Below are 19,191 nucleotides of genomic sequence, written 5' to 3'. Positions count from 1 at the left end.
GGGCAAAGTAATTTGGGTAAACCTAAACTTAGTCTTTGCACAGTTTACAGTTTGAGGGCAGGCTCATTTCTGCCATCTTTACTTGATCATTTGAGGCAGAGGCAGTGACAGGGAAACATCAGAAGGGTTTTTGTGTCTGCAGAAGGTGATGATTTGTGTGGCACTGAAGCTTTGAGAGGCATCAGATGTTCATGCTGTTCTCATAAAATTTTGCTTATTCCTGCTAAACTATCAGTACAATAATTTGGAACTGGGGTAATGGTAGAGTCCAGATCTGTTGTAATTGTGTTCCTCATGGTGGGAAAGAAGGCCCCCAAAAGTCAAATCATTAACAAATCCTATCACTAGAGGGATATGCCTAGTAGTAAGCAGTCTCTGCCCTGGAACTGGTGTAGACGAGGCAGTACATAGTGTACAGAAATAAAACAGACAAAATAAGCAACGTGAGGGGAGCAAGTCTGTGTTAGTTCCCTCACTCTCAGTCAAAGTCATTGCACAATAAATCTGGCTATTCCTTGTTTCGCTCCCACTAATGCTGCTACAGGAAGAAACTAGAGGGTTAAGTTCTATGTGAATTTAACAAGCCTAATTTGGGACTCCTGTCCTCTGGCTACATGAACTGCCCTCCCTGTGAGGAGGAGACCTGAATCCTCCGATTGCTCTTGTGTTAGATTCTCTCCAGAAGCTGCCACGCTCTCAGTCTCCAGCAAGCACACGCTGTTGTAAATGCACCCCAAAGCAGTAGTGCTTTGTCCCTTTGTATAGCTGGAATTGGCAGCAGTGCTTGCTTGAAGGGCAAACAGGCTGTGACTCCGGTCTTAAGCTGCTGCTGAACTGGGTACCTTCCAGAAATCATGGCTTCAGAGCAGACGATATCAATGCCTCTTTACATAGTTAATACTCCCTAAGGCTTGAAAGCTACTTGATATCACCGATGCCATCATAGCACTAGAAGTGCAGAGGTGACATTTGCTGTGTCTGGCAGGCTTAAGAAGTTGCTCTGTCTTCCCTCCTTCTTATACTGGTTCAAATGGATTCTGAACATGTCTGTTGCCACCAGGATGAATTGGATTGGACATGCAGACACATATCTGCTTTTTTTTTGAAGAAACAGGCTAAAATTGCATGCTCAATGCAAGGCAGCATTACCTGCCTAGATGTCTGCTACTGAAAATCAAACTTGTTAGAATTCTGTAAAGGTAACCTTCCTTTATTACAATTATGGTAATGCTTTATAATTAAAAATCTTGCAGTTTTTAGGCATACTTGATTTGAGAAAAAAGAGTACAGACAAAACTTCTTAGAATTGCTCAGATGTAAACATCAGCCTTTCATAACTCTGTGAAGAAAATGAATTTTTGAGCCTCTTGCTTTCTTCTAGATTGCTACAGCCATAAAATGCCTGTGAGAGTTGCTTCTGTATGTATTCCAAACTCAAGCAAGGGCCATGGTCTGTGTTTTCCCACAACATTATGGCAATTAGTTACTGTAATTGGCTTTAATTTGTTTCTGGTTCACTCATTCCTCACATTCCAATCAAAACAATGAGTTCTGAAACGCACTGATTTCTGCATTAATATTTATGTTTTTGAACGCATGACATGTTTGCGGATGACTTGATTTTTTTGCATGAAAGATCATGTTGCTGAAGATTAGATGACATTATGTATTAATGCTTGATCCAAGTATACATATTAATCATGTAAATATTTCCAAAGTCTTTTTCCTTTTCTTCATGATCTGTGTTAACATAAAGGGAGGTTTTGATCTTATCAGTTGGTGGGCTCCAAACCTGATTGAAATGGATGGAATTTCTAATATATTTTATTTTTAAAATGTGAAATTACAAAGAAACTTGCATGTTGCTGTAGCCTTGAATTTGCTCTTTCAGCATTTATCCTGCAGGTATTGATTCACGTATTTGTTTTAAGGCTTTTAGTGCTTTAAGTCTGCGTGTTAAGAAATATTATTTTGACAGAAACTGATCACTGTAGAGACTGTTGCCACTGCACTCTGAATTTGCAATTACTACATGCATTAATGAACCAGACTAACACAGATTGCTCTGATATAAAATATATTTTTTTACTCTAAAAATATAGAAAGTGTGTTATCATAGCAGGTTTTGTTTGAGAAGCAATTTTCTATAGATACATTCAGCATATCCAGTAAGTTTTCAGTGAGTTGCTTTTTCCTTTATCTCTGTTAATTTTTGCTTGGTTTGTATAAAAGCATAAACATGCACTGTCCTGAATGTATTCAAAAGTCACGTGCTTCAGGCTTCCTCTTGCTTTGCCAGCTTCAAATTTCCTGGTTAGGTCTTGCACCTGAATTCAGAAGTGTCTGTTTATCCAGTGAGTAATGGATAATTCGAAAAAGTGTTTTGCTGCTGAAGAACTTGTGTAGGTGCTGGTGTGGGCCTGGGGTGGGAGTGGAGAAAATAGGATCCTGGTGTGGGCACAGGGTGGGGAGGAGCGTGGAGGAGCCCAGCACTGGGTCATGGGTAGAGAAGGGGCAGCAGGAAAGCATTTGTAGGCGCTGGTGGTTGGCAGCCAGGCAGGCGATCCGGCACCACTGCCACCCCTTGGAAGTGAGAGAGCTTGTTGCCTTTATTATGTGCTATTTGTCAGGCACCATAATGTGGAAATTACTTCTGTAGGCATATGAAGCAAGCTTGAGGAAAAGAACTGTGGCAAGAGCTGAGGTCTGTGAAATGTCAGGCGCTCTATCTTTCACAACAGTCCCTCTTCAAGGACAGAAAACTGCCTGGCAGTTTCTCAGGTGTTGCGAAAACTCAAGTTTGGACAGGACGTCAGTTTAGGAGTGCTGTTAGAAGCCCTATAGCCTCCTAAAGCAGATCTGTGAAATACTTTAATGGGATGTCTTCTGTTTCCAAGTGAAACATGGGCAATCCTCCCATGCAGCCCTCTATGTTTTGAAGCTCAGACTACAGGGCACAGATGAAGTTGTAACAGTTTTGAGCTCAGGTTTAACTCCAGTGTGGGCCAGGTGAACACTACATTGCAGCAAGACCAAGGTCTAACCAAGCTGGAGGTGTCATGGTTCCCCAATCCCCTTCCACAGTTCCATGTGGGCTGTGTTTCCCAGGTGAGTGCTTTCTGCTCTGTATCACCTCCTTCTGCTGGCTGGGTGAATTTCACAGCACTAACATAAAGATGCCTTCCTTCTGTCCAACAATTTTCTTAAAATGCTGCTCTATTATAAGCAGGACTCAAACTATTTTTTTAGGTTTTTGTACAGTAAGAAGTCAGAGAGGCAGTGAAATGCATTGTGTGCTACGAATCAGTTTGTGGTCTGCTGACTGAATTTCTTAATGCCAGTTTTTTATGCCAACTGGTGTTTGCTTTCACCATCAGAGCTGACTATGTTTATGAGTAACTCCACTTAAAAATTGTTCACTGCTGTTGTTGCCTTAGTCTGTAGCTCCATACAAGGCCAGGCAGAGTCCACTCATCCTGTGAATGAATTATGAGGTGACACAGCTTAATGGCAGCCTAAGAGCCTCAGGATTGCCAGCCAGAAAAGCAGGATGCAAGTTAGGCTGGGGTCTTTATGGGGGGGCACTGTGTTGTATTGGGCCAGTTGCACAGCAGGAAAGGTGGGCTGTGTGCCAGCCTCAGGTGCACGAGTACCCACCTCCCACTGATAAGAGCAGCAACTGGGATTTCAGTGGTGCTTTTCACCTGAGGACCTGAAAGCCCTTTGCCAGTCCTGAATGACTGGGGCAGCTGTGGGTAAGTATTGCTCCTGCTTCACAGCCATCAGGGAGTCACAAAAAAGTGATGTGTCAGAGGTGCCAGAATGTCACATCCCAAATGCAGGTTGTGATACCTAATTCCAGCAGGTTTCCTTTCCCTCCCAGCCCTGGAAAAGGCTCCTACGCAAATAGGCAACATAGGCAGAGCTGTAAAAAACTGGTCATTTCTTGTCTGCTTTCTGAACCATAGGGCTGATACTGAGCTGTCTGCTCTTTGGGCAGGGCAATTGTGGCAGAGTCCTCTTTTACTGCCCATAGCAGGTATGAACAATTTCTTACCTATTCCAAGGGTCCAGCTGGGAGTCTCCACATGCTCAATCATCAGACATTGTGTTGGCTATGGGGGGAATCCCAGGCCAGGCAGATCAGAGTGCTGTCAGGGGCACTTTCTGGACCCGTCTCCCTGCAGAAACTGTATTCCTGACCACCAGTACACTGGGTGTGTTGTGGCCCAAAGCAGAAAGGTTGACATAATTATAAAATTTGGGGTTTTTCCCCAGGTCTGATTTTTGTTTTTCATCTGCCTTCAGGAATGTTCTCTGGATTTGTATTAGTCAAGTTTTCATACTTCGGTTAGCTCAGCAAGGCTTGCTCCCCCTCTCTGCCTGTGTGGGGCTCCCGTTTGGTCTGACTGGCCTTAGCCAAGAAATACCGCAGCAACTCTCATTGTACCTTGCTTAAAAGTGAATGCCCCTGTCATGCTTTGGAGCCAGCTAAAGAGGAAGAGGGCAGATAGACAAGAATGGTTCCAGCTGCTTATGGCACAGCAGCATTGACTTGATAGGGAGGCTACTGCAGCTGCCTTGGTTGGGGATGTTTCAGTAGAGCATCTTTGACCATTTTTGTCCAAGATGGGCAGAGGCATGCCCAGAGCAGCTGCTCCTGACCAAAGCTGATAAAGCACAGCTGCCCTGAGCCAGCTGGTGTCCGAGGCACTTGGTCCATCGCTCCCAGTGGGGAGGGGGACATTGTTTGGCAGAGTCCAGGCTTTGTGCTGTTGTGGGCAGCACATTCTCTGCTTGAGTTTGGGGAGAAATGGCTTGTCCAGCCCAGCTGCCCCCAGCAGGGGCTTGGCTCTGCCCAAATTTGGCTGGTTCCCGAGCCCTTGTCATCTCCTTGTCAGGTCACAGTAATGTGATTTGCCTGACGCAGGTTTGGCAGATGACTCGGGAGCAGCAGCCTGTACAGAAAGTCAGGCTGCCTTGTTAAATAGGACTCACCAGTATGAATAACACCTCCTGCTTATGTCTGTTGGCTCTGGCACTATCAGCGGGGCCAGTCACTGATGCTGGAGCGATCAGGGCCTTATAAATGGTAATCATAGAAGGTGCCGAGAGCCATCTGTGAAGCCCCAGGGGGGTGGATGCTAAGCCCCTTTGGAAAGGGCCTCTCCTTTGCCACGTGTGCGGTGGCATGCTGCTCCCAGGCAGGTTTCTGGAGGGGACCTGTGCCAGGGACTGTCACAGGATCGTGGTGTTTTCATCAGCTAAGCAAAACTCATTGCAATTGCGCTGCCAAGCATGGCATAACTTGGAAATAGAATTCAGTGTTTCTCTGTGCAGCGCTGAATTGGCATAGTGTGCGTGAGACACCAGTGTGTAACTCAGCACCTTCCCCTCATTAAATGGGACTGGTGTGTTGGCAAAGCCTCTGGGGCCAGGAGAAGGGTTGTGATGATGTATTTATCTGTTTTTGAGTAGCAGAAAGATCTTGTGTGGTGGTAGACTACATTTAGCAGTTTGTTAGTCATGCAGGGACAGTAAGCAGCTCTGAGATTTGAGCTTTCAAAAATATGAGCCTGAGCTTTTTCACAGAGTGGTCTAGTAGAGCTCCACGGCCCAGCCACACCAGGTAGTGCATAGTGGTGCTGAGATCGTGAAACAGTGTCAGTCTGATGGTGAAAGCAGACAAGGAGGTCTGGGAGCGTCTTAGATATGGGTCTGTGCAGCACAGTACCCCGTGCAAACCCTCCCCAGTCCTCTCAGGCACTGAAAGTGATGCCCTGCAATGTCGGGAGGGGGTTGCTTTTTTCCAGCGTGAGGCCAACAGGCCCACACAGCCATGTTGCTCCTGTTTAGCTTGAGCAAAGCTAGCTGTGGGGGAGACCTGCTCTGTGTTTCTGTCGGTGTAACTGCCTTAAAATCACTTCAGGAGAAAATGACTAACAATAGTAATTGCAAGCTTTCAGGGCTTTAAGGATACTCACGTAGCTCATGTCTGTAATATGCAGCATGTCTGTAATATTACAGACAAGAAAGACCTCTCCACTGCTGTGCTTGGCTGTCAGCTCTGCGCTTGTACCTGAGGGAGAAAGATGAACCGAAGTATTTGCAAAAGGACTTGAGATCCCCAGGTCCCTGATCCTGCCTGCTGAGGGATTGAAACAAGGAAACAGCCTTGTTTCTGAGCCTCAGGATGACTTGTGGGGCTGTCCCCCCTGCAGAACTGTCTCTCAGCTCTGTTTGCATGGTCCCTCTGCCATACTCCCACCTTGACCATTCCCGCTGGGCACAGAGCCTTTGCAGGAGGATGGTGCTGCTTGAAGGTGTTAGATGATGAAATGGATCCAAAGCACTGAGGGTGCTGTCACAAAAAGTAATTTAAAACAAGAAAAGAGAGAGAGAGAGACAAAATTGCTTCTTAGGTTATGGTGGATCATCACCTGGTGTTATTCTGTAAGCATGTGAATTTTACAAGCCTGTCAATAAGAGAATCATAGTTGCAATGATCTTTCAGTGAGCAGAAGAGCCACGCTGAATTAGTATGCTTTTTGCTAGCATGAAGCTACCTTGAGTTTTCTGCAGGGCTCAGGCAGGGGTAGTGTCCAGAGATATGAAGAAAAAGGTCTCTTCAGAATTCCTGCAGGAGGGCTGCTGCTGGACCTGTACAGGGACCTCCAAACCCCATCATTATGTTCCTAATTAGAGGCCGCTACTTTGCCGAGCCATAAACAAACTACAGTTTGTTATTCAGATTTGATAATCAGCTTGAAACAGGCCCCTGCTGATGCACCAGCCCTGCTTGGCTCCTGCTTGGCGGCTGTGCTCAGGAGAATCTCCATATACTCTGTCTTCCCCTAAAGTAGGATAAAGGGTTTGGAGGGCTGGGGCTCTGCATGCGGACTGGCAGGCCAGTCTATGACCTAGCAGCATCTTTCCAGAGGCTTGGGTTGCTTTGTTGCCTTCTCTGCTCCTTGATGCAAATTTCCCTGAGTTGTGCATTCTGCTTACCTATGGTCTCTGCTGAGTGAGTTCCTGCAAGTCTACCCAGAAGCCACCAACTGGCTGAGGATGGTCTTACAGTCCAAATGTCTCACTAATTTACTTGTAGTGAGTAAATGCTGTGGTGTTTGGATTATTGGTGCTGAGGGGAAAAACTGAGGATTTATGCTGCTTGACCATATCTGTGCAGCTGCAACAGGCCCACCTCCAAGTTTTGTAAGCCCTCCCAGTGCTGCAGAGATCTTGTAAAGTCTTTGTCCCTCACTGGCTGCATCTCTGACTCATTCCATACTTGGCTCAAAAATTGCTTTCTCTCAAACACAAGGATGAGATGGCATAATATTTGATTGAGAAAACTTGACATGACACTTAATGGAAAGTAAACATATGTTTTATTGGGAAGAGATTTGCCTCTGCCTATGGGGTCTGCAGGGATTGTTTGGCCAAGCCCGTATGTTGGAGCACATTTTGAACAGCCTTGACCTCTGAGTGAGCACCTACCCTCATGTAAGCCCTGCAGATGAAGCTTAAGGGATATATCTCAGTTACCACGTGGCTTAGCTAAATCCTTTCGCTGCAAGGAAAACAGTTGTTTCTCTCCCAGTGGAGGAGGATGAGGTGGGCTTTGAAATACAGACAAAGGAGAAATTGTTTATCCAAATTTTTCATCGTATTTGAGTAGGAGGGCCAGATGAATACAGGATTGTTGTGTTCAACACACTTATTCTCCTGCTGCTGTTTAAATAACTGTAGACCACTGACTTCCACTGCTTGCATAAAAAACCCCAAAACCCTAAGGCCATGTTATTTGCTCTCAAAGCAATTCAATCAAGGACTAATCAGGAGAGCTCAGACCAAGACAAGGCACTTTTGCTGAAGACATGGGTGGTAGGGCTTGTGTGTGGAAGTGGTGCTGCCCCAGGACACCAGGATCAGCCATCCCTGCCCCAGGATTGTTCTGTGACTGATGATGTAAATGCATCAGTATATTAAGCATTGCTCCACAGTATAAGATGCAATGCAAAACATTTTCTACATTTAAAGGCTTCAGCTCTATGCCTTGTTTTTTCTAGCTGTAACTTTGCCAAAGGGACAACTTCCTAAAGCCTCAAATTGCACTTTGCACCAGTGATTACGGCAAAGCAGGGAGAGGAGGAAGCATGAGTATTGCTGTTGTGAACACAAACAGCAGAGGACAGAAAGGTTAAAATAGTTTTCCCAAAATCAGTAGGATTTGGCTTTCTGGATCCTTTTGAAAATTCCTCTAAAGTAATTTGTTTATAGTGTTCAAGAAAGTTTGTAACTGAGGAACTGAACCCAAATCACCTGAGGAGAAACTTGGGTTTTTCTTGAAGTGGGGGAAGAAAAACCCAAAGCTTTTGTCTTGCTGGGCTGCAGTCTGGTAGTAAAGCGTATAAACTTTCTCCAGGCTTTGGCTGAGCAGGCAGTGTCCCGCACCACGCCATGGTGCAGCATGCCCTTTGATGGTGTGTTCAGTGCCCTTGGGCTGGTGACGGTAAGAACAGCTCAGTGGTGAAGTGTGGCCGCCAGCTGGTATGCTTCAACCCAGCCTGACTGTGTTCTCTTATTGGTTTTGTCATGTGATTTAGGAACAGAAAATGTGAGGCCGCTTTTGTGGTACTACAGAGACTTTTCTTGTTGCTTTGATGAGCAGAGCCTCTCTAAGACCTTGCCTTTGGCCAAGTCCACCTGCTGTGGAGCCAGCAAGATGTCTCCAGCCCCAGAAACTGCCCAGCTCAATACCAGAGCCAGCCTATAGCCGGGTGAGGGCTGTCGAGGTTTGGAGTTGGAAGAGGAGGGAAGTGAGCACCCAGAAATCTGCTGGCTGCAGGTGGTAGTAAGGACATCACCCTGAGAAGGGCTGCTGGGGAGAGGCAACCAGGAGGTAGGGAACCAGTTAGGCAAGGCATAGTGTGTTTGGCAGGGGAGAGGAGAGACAATTGGGAGATCAATGAAAAAGGCAATTGTGTGGCCAAAACAAAGCACTGAAGCAGTGTGATGGATGAGGAAACATCATCATCTACAGATGACAGTGGAGTAAGAAGGCTAACGACAACTTAAGGCACAGAAAACTTAAATTCTCTTGATCCAATCAGACCTTCAGACAGCAAGTTACACTTGTGTAAGTGTGGTCTGTAGAACAGACAGCGCGAGCACTGTGCTGCATAGGCTGCAGAGGCCCTTCTACTTGTGTCTAAGCAGAGCCAGGAGAACTGCCCCGCTGCTCGCTTCCCTTCAGGCATGTGCATGAAAGCACCAAAAGACACGAAGGACTTGGAAATTAGCACATTAGGTCCCTGGCTTACGCATACTGACTAGCTTAGGAAACTTCAGCACCTAAAAAATGCACGTCAGTTGTCGTTAAGACATTTCCCCTTTAACTGGCTGGCAGTCTGCTGCGAGATACTTGTGGTGTGTGCTGCCTGTCCCTGCAGTCATACTGCATGACAGATCTGGTCAGCTGACTACGACCTAAGATTAACGCCTTCCCATGCACAGCTTGTCTGTGCCTCCAACCTCCTCCCAGCTAAATTATTTGAACGTTTTGGCAAAGGATTAGTAGGGACTCCAGTCCAAACTGTGCTACAGAGCGGGTGTACTCACTCCCTGCTGGAGATCTTTAGCATGCTGAGACACAGAGAGCAGGAAATCTGAAGTGAGCATGATGGAAATGAAGTAAGATCTTACGCAAATGCTATTTTGAGTGACTATTTCCTGAGGACTGGGTTGTCCTCCGATAGCGTCTGGTGCTGCCCCGCAGAGGTCAGTGGCACAGCACCAGTTTGCATAGGCAGGAAATGGGGCTGTGCCCTTTTCTGTCCCTCAGACCGGATGCCTCTTCAGCTTTTACATTGTATATGCTTATCTTGTACAGTTCAATTCCTCTGGCTCAGTCTCTTATCTTCTAGTAGAAAATCTCCTGTCCTAGGGAGGAAACCTGATGTCGAACGAGAATGCCAATTGGCCATGGAGGTGCCTGCAGCATCACAGGATGCCTGGGTAATCCCAGACAAGTGGCTTGGTCCACTTCCCTTCCCCTTTGGGAATAGCAATAAGGCCATTTTTTTGTCTTCTGGTGAAGTAGGATAACATGGTAAGTACAGTCAGGCACAGATTTATGAAAGGACTTGAGCACTAGCAACATTAGATATCTTTGGAGCTTATGTAGGAATTGCCACCTTGGATTTAGAAGCTGAATGTCCACCTCAATCCTTCTGCAAGAGCCTTTGGGCTGATTCAGAAGAAATTAGTTCAGACAGCTATTCTTAGCTTTTGTGCAAAATAAAAAAAGGTTTCTCTTTAAATTCCTTGCTCATATCTGATTGTATTTCTCCTTTTTGATATCCCTTTAAAATTAACAGCAGTGATGGCCAGGAATGGAGTCACTGCTGATGGCTGATGGGATTTGTTTGCATTGCTATGGAGAGGCAGGTAATAATTGCCAGGCAGACTCCGGGCCTGCGGAGCCTCCAGGCTTTTGTTTGAATTGGCCATGCTCTTTCTCCGTGGTGTTTATATGAATCCAGCAGCAGCTTGTCCCTGCTGTCTGTACTCAGTCCATACCTGTCTTGCTCTCAGGGATTGAAATCTCTCTCTTGTGGGAGCCCAAAGTGCTCCAACCAGCATCAGTGCCTGCCTGCAGGGTTGAAGGTTTGGTCCAGTGCTGTGGGAAAGGCTGCTTTCTAGGAGGGACCAGTCAAATTGTGTAACTTCATCAGAGTGTACAAGAAGAAAACCCCTAACACTTGAGCATCTGGAACATCTTTGCCTTTTGTTTGAGCCCAAGGTGCAGCCCTGTGATGAGAAACAGTGGTACTAACTTTAATCTTTTCAAATGTCCTGCAGAGTGTGTAACCTGGTGTTTGAGTTAATGCATCCCACGCACTGAAGCACGAAGGTGGACCATTTTCTGCTTTTATGGAGTTGAGTGCAATGCAGTTTATTCAATTTTACATGTCACAATACAAATACTGATTAAATATGTTAGTAAGGAGGTTTTTTCCTAATCCAAGAGTGGCTTGGATTGGAAACCCCATGGGCAGGGACGTTTTTCACTAAATTGAGGTGGATGCTGATGTGGGATGTTGATCTTAAACTTGATCAGTATCACTGTGAACACAAACTTACCTTGCTTTGAAAGAGCTCAGCTGTCTAGCAGATTCCTTAGAGGATAAGATTGTAGGTGCAGAATTCAAGGAGAGATGCCATAATACCGAAACAAAACAAACAAGCAAGGAAATTTAAAAAAGAAAAAAAACAAGCACAGAAATGAAACTCTTTAGAGAGAGGTGAAGGTGCCATCTGTTATTGTCATCTGGTGGCCTGGATGACATCCTGAGGTCCCTCACCAGCTCTGAAAATTGTGTTTACAATGATTGAGAACTGGATGTGTAACAGGCTATTGCAGAGGGACTTGTTGACTGGAAGTCTGTTCCCATTCAGGAACCACGCTGGGAATCGGTTTAGGTAGTCTGTCTGTGGGTTTCAATGCTCTCCAGCTGTGTGTCTGTTAGTCATAAACATATTTTCTCCTCTTTCCGGTTAGTGTGGTGGGGAAAGTATTGATGCATGGGATGGGAAGGGAATACATACTGAGCAGGCAAGTAAATGATAGCAAAACTGACTTAGCAGCCACTTGCAGTTATCTTGGGCAGTGCTTATTGCTAATGTGGGTACAAAGTTTATAGACAGAGCTGGCAACCTTCTGTTTGGTTTTGCTTGCTCTGATTTCTGTATAAAATACAACATCTTTTAAGGACACTATTGACTGGAAATACTTAAGTTTTACAAATTTGCTCACAATACTGCTTTATACTTTGCTTCTAGTGAGTAGAAATGGCACGTTTTGGTCCAGCCAGGCTGTGGGGGAGAGGAGGCTGTTCCCAGAAGGGTTTCATGCCTCTGCATGATGAAGGGCAGCTGTGCCCTGCCTGACCATTGGACTCCTACTCGGGCACCCAAACACTGCCAGGCTTGTTTTGTGCTGCCTATAAGCAGCTTTGGGGTGGGTGGCCTGGCTGGGCCAAAATATAAGACATAAAAGTTAGAGAGGGATTAATTTCCTCCATCTCACAAAGGAAATTAACTCTCTGTGGTCAAGAAACACATGGTTGCTCTGGCATTAGTGAGCTGGACATAGAGCCTGAGCATGTGTTTGCACATGGGAAAATCTTGCTCTGGAGAAACAGCGAGCTCCTCCTCCTTGGCTTCTTGTACACAGAAGTAGAATAACTAAAAAATATAAACAAAACCAGACAAAATTCTTGAAAGCAATGAAGTCTTTGAATTCGTAAGCCAAGAACCTTTTATGAAAGGTGAAAAATCAGAGCTCACCACAGCCTTTTGAAGAGAGCAGTACTCTGTACTGCTTGGGAAAAGCATACAGTCAGTAAAACTACTAAAAAAATTACTGCAAAGCCATGTTACTCAGTCTGTGAGTGCAAGCAAGGGAGCTTCAAGCAGCCAGAGTTGTATCTGTAGAGCAGTCATCCCTGCCACCAGCAGCTGGGCTTTCCTCAGTGATCCTTATTTTCAAACATAGTAAGGGGATGAGCACAAACAATAACTGTGGGAGAGGTACAGAAGCACAGAACACCAGTTCCCTCTTTCTAGGGGAGGCTGGAAGCTACTTAAATCACGGAAAATAAAGGTGTGGCTCTGCTGCCGCAGATTCTTTTGAGAACCTTGTTTCACACACCCAAAGACATGTTAACATGGGGAGGGGACAGCAATGGATGGACCAAGCAATTTGAGATGAGGTTAGAGCTCAGTACAGTGCAGGTCGTGTACCAGAGCTGCTGTCTCTCGGGTGTGAGGAAACAGCCACGTGCAATGGCCCAGGGGCAGACACAAGGACTATATGTGGGGAATTGCTGTTCTAGAGGGTCCTATGGGACAGCACTCCGGTTCTGCAGTGTATACAATCCTCCTGATGCATCTGTGACTTGCTTGTAGCACTCTTGTTCCTGGCAGATTTGTCTTCTCTGCTCAACCCATGCAAGCACTTGGCATTTGAGTTTAAAAACTCTTACAAAGTGAAGGACAGGGATGAGTGCACTCCAGCAATAAGTGGAGGATGCAAGTTAAAGAGGAGTTTAATTGATGTTTACTTGGTAGTTTACTTTAATAGATGAGAAAATAAGCCATGTCCCAGGTCTGATTTTTCCTCACTTATGCAAGTGTGAATTAGGAGCAACAGTCTTGAACAAATGTGGGGAAAGCACCACAAATGGGAGGTGAACCCCGAAAAACCACTCTCTTGGAGCTTGTCATCTGTCCCTTCTGCGTCAAGCCCCAAGGAAACTTGCACAGATGATGCACTGGTATTTGCTTATGCAGGAGGATAGATGTTGTGGATAGATGAGGTTGCTCAGAAATTAAGGCTTTCACAAGAAGAAGTGATCTCCTCTCTTTTGTTCTGTCTGCATCACCTGTGGTGAGTGAGGGAAACTTGGATTTGTTCTTTATTCCTCCTGCCCGAGTGTGAAGTTCAGGGATAGTGTTGATTAACTGCTGTGATGCTGCTTCATTTCCCAAATCAGTGTCTGTATTTGCTGTAGGTATTCAAAAATATCCTGAAGGGGATGCATTTGGTTTGCTCACTTCCGCTGTCCCGAATTGACCTAAACTTGCAATAAAAAGCTGGAATTTTAGCCACTCGAGCAAGGTTGGTCTGTGTGTCTCCTGCCACATGAACATGTACACCAGGAGCCTGAAGAAGGACCATAAATCCTTACTTGTGTGGCTGGCACGTGCCTTACTGCTTTCACCAGGCACACAGTCTGCTCACATCCCACTGAGGAGAGCGAAGACCTGTAACTCCAAAAGCTGAGAATGTCCCTGGAATTTCCTTCCCTCTGCATCCAAGCTGACAAACCCTTTCAGGGCTATACTGGGTTGAAAGGATGTTCTTTCTATGCCAGGCTCACACCTTGGCTGTGCCCATGGGGACAACACAAGGCCTCATGAAGAAACCACCAGCAATGACCACCCAAAAGTGGGGGTGAGGTCCCCCCCGTGGACTTTCTCCTCCCCTAACATCCTGATACCACTTTTGTGCTTTCCTAGGCCGCTGCCTGCCTGCAGCTGGTGAGCCCACCTCCCCGAAGAAGGTGAAGAGCATCCCCAAGCACTGTGACTTGGAAAGCTGGTTCTCACCCCCTTCCCCCGAGTGGTCCACCGTAAGGGTCATTCCCGAGGAGGAGATGACTGAGCACAACCTTCTCGCTATCCGAGTGATGGTCACCAGTGATGCAAGCAGGTACTTTAAAATACAAGTAAACCTATAAATAACCTATGAGTGCAGCTTCATTTTTGCTGAAACACTGAGGAAAGGTATAACAAAATATAGTACTGAATGCACATACAACTGGGGGGAAGTGGAGGGAAGTAACAGACAAACCACGCAGAATAACAATCATTTTTTACTGCAGCCATAAATCCCCCAGACACATGACTCACTTTGCAGGAAATCTTCAAACATTCACATCCCACACAGAGGTCTGAATCAGAGAGAAAAACATTGACCTAATCAGCCCGGGTTCAGCATTTTATGTACCAAAAAATGTTGCTTGAGGGATTAGCATAGTGGGTGTGTTGTGGCAAAAGGTGCATCCTGTGATGTGGCCACATCCCACTTTGGGCATTATCCTTCAGCTCCACACCCTGAGCCTCTCCCAGGGCTTCTGGGTGCCTGTCCACCCCTAAGAAGTCTGAAATTTGATGATCCTTAGGGAGCTTTCAGGGGAAGCCTGATGGCTGCACACAGATTAGAATATATTGGCTTTCTGGGAAGGATTCTGTGGGAGTTCATTCCATCTAAAGATTAGATTGCTTTACTCGGGAGATAACAGTTTTCCTTACTGAGAAGTAAAAAAGAAGTAAAGGAGGTGGGGGGGGAGGCAAACCCAGAGCCAACTGTAGCACACACAGGGCTATTGCTCTGTAAGGAAGGCGTTTCAAATTCTTGACTTCCTTTACACACCTATTCATAGTGCTGTGTGTAGCTTGTGGAGTGCGGTGCTTTTAGAAATGTAACTTTATGTTATTCTCAGCAGTGATTTTATGTGGTATTTCTGTTCTGCTGTATGCGCCTGGTGCTCCTCTGCAAAAGGATGAACCTTGCTGGGGTTTATCTCCGGCAGGAGATGGAGAGCTTGGGGAAGTGTTTCCTACCTGTTTGGCAGAGCCCCTGCTGAGTGTGTACTTGTATGTCTCGCTAATACCCTCTGGCTCATGGTGTCCCTGCTGTGCCCAGGCGGTGGTGAGAGATGGCTAATCCCTCTGATCTGAGGGATCAGCTCCGTGTCCTGCAGCAGCCGCTATGGCTGGATGGCAAGGCCCCTGGTTCCCTGCCAGCAGGACACGGTGTTAGGGGCAATGCCGCGTCTGTCACCAGCACGGCTGGTGCCAGCAGCTCCGAGGTCAGCTTTCTGCTGCTGTGGCAGCTCAGGCACCCTTCAGCTCACAGTGCTCCAACAGGCCAACTCCTGCCTAAAAATGGGGGACGAGAGAAAGAGCAAGTGACAATGGCACTGCTGAGCTGGCTGTAGGGTACTCAGTGAGACAGGGATTGATGATACAGCTTTGCAGTTCAGGCTTTAGGTATGTGTGAATAATGACTACCTATCAAGCTGAGACCAGAGGAGAAGCCTTGTACTACAGCACTTACCTCCTTACCAGCCAAGGAAAATAAACATTTTGCTCTTTAAAACAGAAATGTATCAATCAATATTAATGGCAGGTCTTTTTCTTTTGTATGGCACTCTGCCCAGTCTCAGTGTGGTATCTTCACCCACACAGGATCTCAGCTATCAAAGACTTCATATATTTATATTTTTATATGTATGTATGTTTAACACAGCTTGAAAGAAAACTGAAAAGTATGTCTGAGTGGTGAAATTTAAGGCCACTCTGATTCAGCCTACCAAGAGAGGAGTGTACCAGGACCTGTGCTCCCATCCTTGCTGCCTCACTGTCCCTTCCCTCCCAGCACTGCTGCTTTGGTCTGGGCAGTGGAACAGGGCTGCAGGGCTAGTCGATGCTACCCATTTGGCATTCAGGCTGGCTTTATACGACCTTTCCTATAGCTCTTCTTGCTGATGCCTCTTGGGCTCCGCCTCCGCCTGTTATAATAAATCTTTACTTTCTACAAGGCAGTGCTATATAAACACAAAATACCTTTCTTCTGCCACACCAACAGGACTACTCATGGCGTAAGCTCCTCTCTTTTTTAAGGCAGAGTGATTAATCATCACACTAAATCTACAAATTACGTTAGCAGTGTTGTTTGCATTAAAAATAAGCTGAGTGGGGTGGTGGCATGCTTGTTTATGTTGATGGGAACGTGGTCACATCAGAATGCCTGCAAGTGCCTGTTCCCTACAATCTGGCCTTTAGAGATGAAAGAAACGCCATGATTATTGAAAAAAAAGACTAATAATCACCTGAAACAGTTGTCCTTCTGCCCAGAGGCAAGGTCATGATGTGTGTGCCATTCACATGTGTTTGTGTGGTGTATTTTTAATTACATTTAAGGAAAGGGTCGCCAAAATCTGTCTCTCTGACCAGCTCAAGTGCCTCATTATTCTTGCTGTCACATGGGCTCTCTCACTGGCTTCCAGGAATGAGGAAACTTTGTTTCCTTATTTTCTATAGCCGCTTTTTGCATGCCTGAAGGCTGCTCGGATAGCTTCACTCAGTCTTCTCCTCCCTAGAACACTGCTTACCATCTTCTCCAATTTCGGGCATAAGCCCTTTCTGCTGGGCTGTCCTCACACCTCTCCTCCAGGGTTCCTTCACACCTTGAGTTGCAACACTCAGAAGTGGAGTCAAGGCCAAGCACAGAAATCTTGCTGCTGCTCAGAGCCCTCCCTGTAGCTCTGTGAAATGCCTCCCACACGATAAGAAATTATGCTGTTGCAACAACAAAGAGCAAAAATACCCCAGTTTTAAAGAGGTCTCATCTGAACTGTCTGCCTTTCTGCATGCTGAATTAAATATGTACTGCTTCATTTTCTTAGCTTTCACATATACTTGCAAAGCTTTTTTTTTTTTTTTTGAAAGGTGTAGTTTTGTCATGCTTGATATTTTGATTTAGAAGCCACCAAAATAAGCATAGATGGTTTCAGCCAAATGCCAATGCAATGTCGCCTGGCACCTCAGAGTGAAACAGCTTATGCTGCGTGATTTCCCGCACTGGATTCCCCCAGTCCACTGAAGACACTTCCTCACCCTCCTCAGCTTTATCTTCTGCTGGCAGCACTAGTATCAAGGCATCCTCATTGCAGGAGGCTGCTGCACCCTCCCCGCCACTTATGAGGTGATGGGTGTTTGGCAGCTGCTGCCACCCAAAGAAGGAAGCTGGTTCCAGGTCCCAAATGGGCAATACAGTGAGATTCAGCAGTAAATGTATTTCATTCATGGGTGAAGCGCACCTCGCAGTTGGAGCAGGCTGCCCTGACAGATTAGGGCTGCCCTGGACATGGCCTCCTGCAAGCTCCCTAAAGGCATGCCTCTTATCTCCAAAAATCTGCTGGAGAAAAGGTGAATAGTGTGGAGTTTTGACCCTCATGCCTTGTTTCTAGGACAATTATGGCATTACAAATGCTGTTTCGCTTTCCTCATCTTGGGCAGACTTGAAGGCAGAAGGGCCTATCTCTGCTAACCAACCAGTGGAGTGTTTACTCCAAGTGTCTCCTGGTGGCACTTTGAGTCCAGGTGCTGTATGTAGCAGTTGTGTGTGTAGATCTGGGCAGCAAAAATCTGGTAGGAATAGGGATATTTTGTCTGTGTAGCACCTACAGCAAATCACAGGCCTGTAGTGACAATGAAAACAGCAAAAGGAGGACATCAGTTCTGGCTGCAAAATGTCTCTTTCTCCGTGGCTGGCACCGCTGTCAGGGGTAACACTGGTTCTTGTTGCCCTGAGTGGGAACAGATATCTCTGCACTATATGTCATCTGACAGAGAGTCATAGAATGGCTTGGTTTGGAAGGAACTTTAAAGATCATTTAGTTCCAACCCCCCTGCCGCGGGCAGGGACGGCTTCTACTAGACCAGGCTTTCTTTCCCACTTTCTTTTATCTTGCCCTTTTCCCTCATAGCTCTGAGATGGAGTCTGATTCTAATGGAGACTCTTCGAACTCGGAGGTGGATGAAGGATGGACCTCGCTGCTGGAGCCCCCCGCCTGCCCAAGCCCCATCCGGAGGTGGCCATTTCTTGCCAGGAGCCCTGCAGTGCCAGAGGAAAGCCCCAAGACATCCAAAGTTGCTGATGGTAAGCAGCATCTGCTGAGGACTGAAGTCAGGTTTAGGGGAGAGGTTTGCAAGTGGGGGTTGTTGCAGCGTGGCCAGGTTGTATCCATTAATGGTGTTTTTTCTGGGGAAAGGGTTCTGCCTTTTGGGTGTCATAGCTGAAACAGCATTTCCACAATGCAGAGTAACCTTGAGTGGTTGTGCCTTGTGCTTACTTTGCAGGGGTGGGATGAATGTTTTCCATCTGGTAAAACGTTTAGACACTATTAGCAGCCCATGCAATACCTGCAATGTTGTCTAAGCAAGGATGATTTGGGGAAGCACTAGAGAGCCCTACATGGTGCAATTTGTATCTCTATCAGTAGCTAATTACTTATTTTTTTTTTATCCAGGGAAAGCACAAGAAGGAAAAGATATAGCTTGAAGGGGGACAGGAAGAGGTTTGGGAACAGTCTGCCTCTGAATGGAAACTCCTTTCTGGAGCAGGAAGGAGGTCAGACCTAAAACATGTGCTAAGAACAGCCAAAGAGGGGTCTTTGTGGGAAATGAGGCCTGCAATATTTTAGGACTACACAGTGATGTTTTGGAACTATGGTGTATCTTCTCCTTCAGAAAGTGTCTCCAGGGCTTTACTGGGTTCTCACTCTGTTGGGTTTCTCCTCTCAGAGGAGCTTCACGGGGGATTCATGGCTGACTGTGCCTCAGGAGCTGGTAGTAGAGCTGCAGTGTGTTCAGGCAACTCCTTCCTGCTACTTGCAGCAGAGAGGAAAAATTGTCTTTAGCCCTCCAGATGGAGGCTGCTGCATGTTCTTGCTTCTCAGAAGAAATTAGCATTCTTTCCTTTGTACTCTTAACAAGGAAAGCCGAAAGCAGCCATTTTAGAGAGCTGTGTGGAAGGCAGTATTGGGGTTGCAG

The 19,191-nt window shown here is 46.2% G+C and overlaps 1 protein-coding gene across 1 annotated transcript in view; it reads left to right on the top strand.

The window, feature by feature from the left end:
• Positions 1-19,191, top strand: part of MICAL2 (microtubule associated monooxygenase, calponin and LIM domain containing 2) — a 135,859-nt gene that overhangs the window by 84,461 nt on the left and 32,207 nt on the right. Inside the window, exons 26-27 of the mRNA XM_054068117.1 lie at positions 14,089-14,281; positions 18,126-18,298. Coding sequence (XP_053924092.1) covers positions 14,089-14,281; positions 18,126-18,298 — 366 coding nt within the window. The remainder of the gene's footprint in view (positions 1-14,088; positions 14,282-18,125; positions 18,299-19,191) is intronic.

This window comes from Cuculus canorus, chromosome 5 (genome assembly GCF_017976375.1).
Source record: "Cuculus canorus isolate bCucCan1 chromosome 5, bCucCan1.pri, whole genome shotgun sequence".
NCBI classification, from domain to species: domain Eukaryota; kingdom Metazoa; phylum Chordata; class Aves; order Cuculiformes; family Cuculidae; genus Cuculus; species Cuculus canorus.
Note: the sequence above shows the minus strand (reverse complement) of the source record. Positions and strands in the feature narration are given on the sequence as shown.